At 40.7% G+C, this 8,701-nt stretch overlaps 1 protein-coding gene across 1 annotated transcript; it reads right to left on the reverse strand.

The window, feature by feature from the left end:
• Positions 1-7,325: 7,325 nt before the first annotated feature.
• On the reverse strand, positions 7,326-8,462 carry LOC143626560 (26S proteasome regulatory subunit 6A homolog). The gene is made up of 5 exons (XM_077096617.1): positions 8,214-8,462; positions 8,028-8,135; positions 7,758-7,949; positions 7,487-7,678; positions 7,326-7,387 (listed from the first exon to the last, which is right to left on the reverse strand). Exons 1-3 carry the CDS (start codon positions 8,448-8,450, stop codon positions 7,839-7,841), a joined length of 456 nt encoding a protein of 151 aa, XP_076952732.1. The 5' UTR covers positions 8,451-8,462; the 3' UTR covers positions 7,326-7,387; positions 7,487-7,678; positions 7,758-7,838.
• Positions 8,463-8,701: the final 239 nt, after the last annotated feature.

The following is an 8,701-nucleotide window of genomic DNA, read 5'->3' on the forward strand; positions in this document are numbered from 1 at the left end:
CGATGCTTATTTTGTTTCTAGTTTGAATGTTGGATGGGATGATTATCGATTTTGAGGAATTAAGGTTTGCTGAGATTTTGAGGAATTAAGGAATTAGGGTTCATATGATAATAATTTGGGGGATAAGGGTTTATAAACATGGAGAGAGAAAAGAAGAAAAGAAAAAGAATAATATAATACTAAAATTACCTAAATACCCCTCATTCAAATAATAAAATTACGCAAATACCCCGGACTTAACGGATGAAAGTTAACAGGGTTAACAAAGGTACTAAAAATGCAAGATTTTTGAAACTGAGGTAGTCATTACACAAAATAAAGAATATATAATAAAGTTGCGTAGTTGAGAAAACCACAAGTACTAAAATGACACTTACCTTTAGATTTAAATTTACATTATTGTTTTAAAATAAAAGAATAATAGGCAAGACATGACCCACTTGGTTTTATTCAATAGTATTATGAGTGAGAAAAAAAAAAGTTATAAAACCAATATTTTGATAAATATTTTTCAAGCAACACTAATTTAGTAAATATATTTTCCACAACACTTTTTTAGGAAAAAAAATGTCAAAAGTTCACTATCTGGAAATACTCTACCCTAAAGATGAGATCGGTACCATACCGCGCCTGGTCGGTTCCGGTCCCGAAAATCGCAATTTTCTGGTACCAGTATTGAAGATAAAAAAATCGAGAAATACCGGTACCGGAACCGTCACCGAAACTCAAAACTTTGGTACCGACGGTACCAAATCGGTACTGATTTCGGTACTAATACCTGTACGGTATCGGTACCAATCCTGAATTTGCTCATCCCTACTATCCCCCCTCTACACTTATTGCGGAAGTAGCTCCTAGGCTACTGAAGTGTTTCGCATAAGTGACCGAGCTGTCCAACAGCTAGCCCGAGCGGTCTTAGTTATCACCATCTCACTCCATGCTCTTTACACATATATAACTATGATTGTTGTCTACTTGTATCCTTACTTCATACAAATGACTAATGTTGAGCTTTGGAAGGCGGTCCAGAGACCCCAGTCTATGGTTCCTTCTTACAAGTTCTTTTGTGTTGACATGTTCGGATGAAGGAGGTGGTGAAGTTGACAACCATTGGAAACGTAGTACCCCCTCTTGCCCCTTATTTGTTGCAGCAACAAATAGTAAATAAAATAGTATTTTAGAATTATATCTCCCATGATTGGTAAAACATTTAGATTCTTCTTTAAACATGTAAATTAAACTATTTGGATTCATTAACAAATCAATTAGTTTAAGTTGCTCGTTGTGACCCTGTAATAGTTAGCAAAGGAAATAGGGTCTATAAAATTAAACTGAACCCACCTCGCAGTGTCCCCCCCCCCAATGATCGGTGCGGCGGTTAGGCATCCTTAGAAGAAAGAGTGGTCTTTCAGGATTGGTCGTTGTGTGTCACCACCTCCCACCTATCCTACACATTCGATTAAGGTTGTCACTGCGAAGCTATAGTAAAGGTGCATGGGGTCTTACCGTCTAGCCGTTGGTACTCCGCATCTTCACGGAGAATTCAATTTCACCGGGTCCATGTCGGAGACAGCGGGGCAGTCGTTACACCATTCGTGCAGGTCGCTACTTATGCGACAAGGAATTTCGCTACCTTAGGACAGTTAGAGTTACTGCCGCCGTTTACCGGGGCTTCCATTCAAAGCTTATAACCATCAACGCAATGAACGAAATGGTAGCAATGATCAAGTTAGAATTATAAACCAAAAAACGATAATAACCGAGCCAGTCAAACGGGCCTTTTGTAGACAAATAAGTAGCCCAGGTACCATTACTGCAGAGTTTATGCATAAACAACTAAACAAATTGTACCAAGTTCGGAGTAACCAAACTACAGCTTAAGCATAATAATTTAAACTTGCTTTCTTCTTGGCTTGTACTTGAATAATCCCTTCATTAAAGTCTTCATGGTTCACCTAAAATAAAAAACAAATAATCTTTAATGCTCACAAAATATACACATTTCGCATATAACTTTAAAATATTTTTCAAACAATTAAATACCTCAGTTGCGTCACGGCGAAGAGCTAGCATACCAGCTTCCACACAAACCGCTTTCAATTGGGCCCCATTGAAATCATCAGTTGAACGGGCCAGCTCCTCAAAGTTAACATCTGGGTAACATTCATCTTCTGAGAGTGGATCTAAATGTACAAAGTAGTGAACTAGTTACAAAATACGCAAAACAAAACACTAAATTTGCAAGAAAGATGTGTCACCTGCAAGATCCGGGCCCTTGCTTCTTCAGTGGGATGAGGGAACTCGATTTTACGATCCAATCGACCTGAACGCATCAGTGCCGGGTCTAATATATCGGCCCGATTTGTTGCTGCTATCACCTGCAAAAAGCAAGGACAAAAGGTCATGCCTAAACAGGCAAACTTTAAGGAAAGCTCGAGTCGGTATGGTTTCAGCAACATACTTTCTCTTCTGATGTATTTTATAAATAATTAGCAAGACATGATTACAAGAATTATACAATTTCAATGGTAATCTATTAGTTTAAACCATGTGTATAATTCACTTTCACTAGTCTTTTTTTTATCTTTTCATGTTTTTTTTTCTTATTCTACCCTTTGAGAAATAAAAAAATAACCCAGATTGACCAATCCATACATGTCAAATTATGTAATTTTTAGAACAGGTCAACAACAGCTCAACACTTCTTTGCCCATTGTTTATTTATTCATAAATAATGCATCACATAAGATTGTAAAAGCTATACCACCCATAAAATGATTTACAAGATTTATTATAGTGAAAACACTATGCGTGACTTCCAAACCAACGAGCCCTATTATGTACGTACCTTAATCCGGTCATCACTGCTGAAACCATCCAACTGGTTAAGTAGTTCTAACATAGTTCTTTGGACCTCTCTGTCCCCGCTAACTTCAATGCATTTACAACAGATTAAACCAGTAGAAATGTTACAACATTATCAAAGCCACCAGAAGAATAAACAAGATTAGCATTTATATAAAACAGTCATATTATAGTGCAATATGCAAACCTATCAAACCGCTTTGTCCCAATAGCATCAATTTCATCAATAAATATAATGCAGGGAGATTTCTCTTTAGCATATTTTTGTTTTCAGTTCTCTCTCTCTTCTCTCGTACAATCCCAAACAGTCACAACCACCACCACTCCTCCTCCCCCTCCGGCCAAACGGTCACAACCACCACCACCCTCCGGCCTCTCTCAGGCCAACACCCCTGTACACAACCACCAAAATTCTCTCAGGTGAGTGACAGTTGCATCTCCGTACACAAACACCAAACGGTCAAAACCTCTCTCAGGCCAACACCCCCGTACCACCACCAAACGGTCACAACCACCACCACCCTCCGGCCTCTCTCAGGCCAACACCCCCGTACAGGCCGCCACTCCTCCTCCGGCCATTCTCTGGCCAACACCTCACGTTTCTATCTCCGGCCAATTTTGGGTAGCCCGACAAAATTTTCACAGAATATTCCACCCACACCGGCCACCGACATTACGGAATACACCAAAACCTCACTGTGTTCTTCAACCTCTGTTTTAACAAACCCCGAACCCACATCCGGTGGTAGTGAGAGTTTTCCGGTGAGTGACAGTTGCATCTCCGGCGGCTTCCAGTTGGTCTAGTGGACTGCTTGATTAGTTACGCGGGTTTACAGATCCGGCATCTTCTCCGGCTGGAAAATCCGGCTTGCGGCAACCCCACAGATTACCCCAGATTATTGCTTTCTTCCCTTACCTTCCGTTGTGTTGTTATTATTATTATTATTATTTTCAGTATTATTATTATTACTATTATTACAACCCACTATTATTAGTACTATTATTATTATTAATATTATTACTACCTATTAATTATTATTATTATTATTATTATTATTATTATTATTATTATTATTATTATTATTATTATTATTATTATTATTATTATTATTATTATTATTATTATCGAGTGCCCTATTGCTTGCATTTGTGTGATTAGTTGCAACCATAGAGCGTAGGAACCATGACTATTACTTGAGACCATGTCCTGAAACGAGGGGTGTAGGAAAGAGTAAAGATAGGGAGCGTATATTGCGTTTGGTTTCTTGGAATGTAGGAACATTAAATGGTAAGTTGCTAGAATTGATAGATGTGCTTAAAAGACGTAGGGTTCAGATAGCATGCCTCCAAGAGACTAAGTGGAAAGGACATAGAGGGGCTGAGTGTAATGGGTATAAGTTGTGGTACTCGGGGTCTGATGGAGCTAGGAATGGAGTGGGGTTTCTAGTGGCTAAGGAAATACACACTAGTGTGGTGGAGGTGATAAGACATAATGACAGGATTATGGTGTTGAAATTAGTACTAGGAGAGGAAGTAGTGGCAGTAGTCTCCGCCTACGCGCCTCATGTAGGCCTAGGGGATCAGGAAAAGAGAGAATTTTGGGATAGCCTAGACGCAGTGGTAGGGGGCTTACCTAGGGGGGGAGAGGATTTGCATAGGAGGTGACTTTAATGGACACATTAGTAAGGCTAACGATGGTTTTCAAGCCGTACATGAGGGTTTCGGTTTTGGTGATAGGAATGAGACCGGAACAGATCTTTTAGAGTTTGCGGTGGCACATGACCTAGGTATTATAAATTCTTATTTTAGGAAACAAGATTCTCATTTAATCACTTTTAGCAGTGGCGGACGCGACACGCAAATTGACTACCTTTTGATGAGGCAAGGAGACCGACGTTGGTGGAAGGACTGCAAAGTCATTCCTGGGGAGGCAGTTGTGACTCAACATCGACTACTAGTGACTGATATAGCCTTCAGAAATAAGCTGACTGTTCGAGAGAAGAAAGGTACACCGAGAATTCAATGGGGAAAATTGAAGGACGAAAATCTCCTACTGTTTAAGGATAAACTCATACTGCATACGCGGGCTCGACTAAATGGGGACTCAACTCATATATGGGAAGCTATGGAGACAAAGATCATCCAAGTAGCAAAGGAGACTCTCGGGGTCACAACAGGAAAGACAAGTGGGCATAAGGAGTCTTGGTGGTGGAATGACGCAGTGCAAGACAAGATAAGGGACAAACAAGGATGTTTTAGGAAGCTAATGAGGTGCATGAATGAGGAGGAGCGAGTGGAATTGAGGGACAACTACAAAACGGCCAAGATAGAGGCGAAGAAGGCAGTGGCGGAAGCAAAGAAGGTGGCCTTTAAACGGATGTATGAAAGTCTAGAAACAAAAGAGGGGGAACATGCTATGTTTAAGATTGCCAAAGCCAGGGAGCGTAGAAGGCAAGATCTAGGACCGGTGAGGTTCATAAAGGATACAGATGGGCATGTACTGGTCAAGGAGCAGGACATCAAGCTAAGATGGCAAACCTACTTCCACAATCTTTTTAACAATGGGAGAGCTTACCAAGAAGAACATGACAACACAAACTTTCAACGACAACAATCGAATAACTGCTACTGCCGACGGATTACACGAGAGGAGGTGAATGATGCACTTAGGAGGATGGGAAGGTCTAAGGCGGTTGGCCCAAACAACATAACCATCGAGGTGTGGAAGTGTCTGGGGGAGGAAGGAGTCATGTGGTTAACTACTCTGTTCAATAGTATTCTCAAATCAGGTAAGATGCCAGACCAGTGGAGGAGCAACGTTGTAGTTCCTATCTATAAGAACAAAGGAGGCGCCCAATGTTGTGGTAACTACCGAGGAATCAAACTACTAAGTCATACTATGAAGCTATGGGAAAGAGTGATTGAGGTTAGACTTAGATGAGAAACTCAGGTTACGGTCAACCAATTTGGCTTCATGCCGGGGCGTTCCACCACAGAGGCAATACACCCTATAAGAAGATTAATGGAAAAGTATAGGGAGAAGAAGCGTGATCTACATATGGTGTTTATTGACCTAGAAAAGGCCTACGACAGTGTGCCACGACAGGTGCTCTGGGAGTGCTTGGAGGGTAGAAGAGTGCCAAGGAAATACATAAAGATAATTATGGATATGTATACCAGGAGTGAAACAAGTGTCCGTGCGCCAGTGGGGGATACTGATTTCTTTCCTGTAGAGGTAGGTCTTCACCAGGGGTCAGCGTTGAGCCCGTTTCTTTTTGCAGTAGTCTTGGATGAGTTGTCAAAGTCGATTCAGGGGACTCTCCCGTGGTGCATGATGTTCGCAGACGATATTGTGTTACTTGCTGAGAAAAAACAAGATCTAAACATGAGGCTTGAGGAGTGGCGAACAGCCTTAGAGACAAAAGGTTTAAAGATTAGCTGATCTAAGACGGAGTACCTCCACTGTGATTTTGGTGGGATAAACGACAATGAAGACGCACAGATCACAATTGAAAGGCAGGTGGTCCCGCAGGTAACGAAGTTCAAGTATTTAGGATCATTTGTACAGAGCGATGGGGAATTAGACAGTGATGTGACCCACCGAGTTCAGGTAGGATGGTGTAGATGGAAAGCAGCCACAGGTATATTGTGCGACAAGAGTTTCCCGACTAAACTAAAGGGAAAATTCTATAGGGTGGCAGTTAGACCTGCAATGCTATATGGAACAGATTGTTGGGCCATCAAGAAGGCACAAGTGCGGAAGATGGAGGTAGCAGAAATGAGAATGCTACGTTGGATGTGTGGGCACACAAGGCTAGACCAAATAAGAAACATTGTGTTTCGCGAGAGATTAGGGGTGGCAAACATAGCAAACAAGATAAGAGAGTGGAGACTGAGATGGTTTGGACATGTAAAGAGAAGACAGACGACGAATCCTGTTAGATCCGTAGAAAATATTACTATAGAGGGGAGGAGGGGTAGAGGACGACCGAAATTGACTTGGGATGAGAGGATTAGGCATGATTTGATAGACCTAAACCTCTCCAGGACATGGTTGAGGATAGGAATTCGTGGAGAAGTAGAATTAAAGTTAAGGATTTTTAGAGAGAATTGAATACCTTAGGGCTTAGACTTTACTTATTTAGGTCACATACCATAATGGTATTTCCCTTACATATATTATTATTATTATTATTATAATTATTATTAGCTTTTATATAGCTGTTAAACTGTGAACTTATTATTAATATTATTATAATTAGTAGTAGTTTTTATATAACTGTTAAACTTTGATTTCCTTTATTTTGCTTCATACACATGTACTTAGAGCCGAGGGTCTCTCTGGAAGCCACCTCTTTATTCCTTTGGATAGAGGTACGGTGTGCCTACATCCCACCCTCCCCAGACCCTACTTATAGCTTTGCTGTCGGTGGGATTTCACTGGGCATGATTGATTGATTGATTTCTCTTTAGCAAGTTGAAACGCATCACGAACAAGTTTTGCTCCATCACCAATGAACATCTACAACACCGCAACAAAAATACATAACAAAATGCTTAGAGCAACCCAAAAAGATCACGTGTGGCTATGTGTGCATTCATACGTGTTATGTGTAAATACCTGAACAAGTTGAGGTCCCGCTAGCTTAAGAAAAGTGGCGTTTGTTTGAGCAGCACATGCACGGGCCATCAATGTCTTCCCGGTTCCTGGAGGTCCATACAAAAGCACTCCTTTAGGTGGACGAACACCTAACTTTTGGAACCGCTCTTTATGTGTCATTGGCAACACTATAGCCTCGACTAGCTCTTGTATCTAATAACAAAACTATTCTTGCATTATTATTATTATCAATATCAGTATTATCATAATAAGTTTAAACAATAGAGCTTGCCTGTTTTTCAAGACCACCAATGTCATTGTAATCTTCAGTTGGTTTTTCATCAACCTCCATGGCTTTGACACGGGAATCATACTAAGATGGCAGTGTATCCAATATCAAGTAACTATCTTTATTCACACCCACGAGATCACCAGGCTTCAGTTTATCGGGGTCAACAAGACCGACCACAGGCAAGAAGATAGTCTGCACATCATAGACAATGAAATCATTCAGCAATAAGTGTTATTAGATAAAATAGAATATAAGATGGTACTACATTACCTGACGAGTAGATGTTTTAAGGACAACACATTTACCCTTCCTTTGAGAGTCCAGATCAATATTTGTACCGTCTTCTTCAGCTTCATCCTCTGGATTCATTTCCAAAATCTAAAGCAAGCCATAATAATAATTAATAACCCTAATAATAATTTAGGGCAAGAAAGGAATATCTATTTATGTACCTACCTCAACGATGTTTCCAACCAGATAAGGAAGTTGCTTATTAAGTTTAATCTTCTCCTGATTCTCCCTAGTCTTGTCCTTGAAGGACTCCAATTCAAGATTGGTTCGCTGCAATTCCTCCTTGAGGATTCGAATCTCGTTGTCCAGAAGACGAGAAGCCCTCTGGATGTCTTCGGTCGTCATCGCTGATAGCTGATCGTCGTCCTCAAAGCTCGTGTCTTCCGCCATCGCACTCGCCATTCTTCTTCTTACGAGAGATGAGATGAGATGAGATGAGATGTCTTGACCAGAAAGAAAAGGTACCCAAGTCACAATTTCAGGCCTTATGCACATAGCGTCGGGTTGGGTCGGGTCAAGTCGGCCCGGAACTCAAGTCTCAGCCATTCTATATCCATATTTATAACAGGGAATATATATATATATATAGAGAGAGAAGGTTAACGTACAATAATAGGTTATCGTACATTAGGTACGCGAGATCCTACACCACC

The sequence above is a fragment of the Bidens hawaiensis genome, unplaced genomic scaffold (genome assembly GCF_021521415.1).
Source record: "Bidens hawaiensis isolate Kalapana, Puna unplaced genomic scaffold, B.hawaiensis_p1.1 tig00004414_1, whole genome shotgun sequence".
Taxonomy (NCBI): Eukaryota; Viridiplantae; Streptophyta; class Magnoliopsida; order Asterales; family Asteraceae; genus Bidens; species Bidens hawaiensis.

What these genes read in the sequence shown, in the direction of transcription:
- LOC143626560 (XM_077096617.1), bottom strand. Translation starts at nt 8,450, where the DNA reads ATGGCGAGTGCGATGGCGGAAGACACGAGCTTTGAGGACGACGATCAG. An exon ending in TGGTTGGAAACATCGTTGAG is followed by an intron (nt 8,136 to 8,213) that starts GTAGGTACATAA and finishes GGCTTGCTTTAG; the next exon opens with ATTTTGGAAATGAATCCAGA. An exon ending in TTAAAACATCTACTCGTCAG is followed by an intron (nt 7,950 to 8,027) that starts GTAATGTAGTAC and finishes TATGATGTGCAG; the next exon opens with ACTATCTTCTTGCCTGTGGT.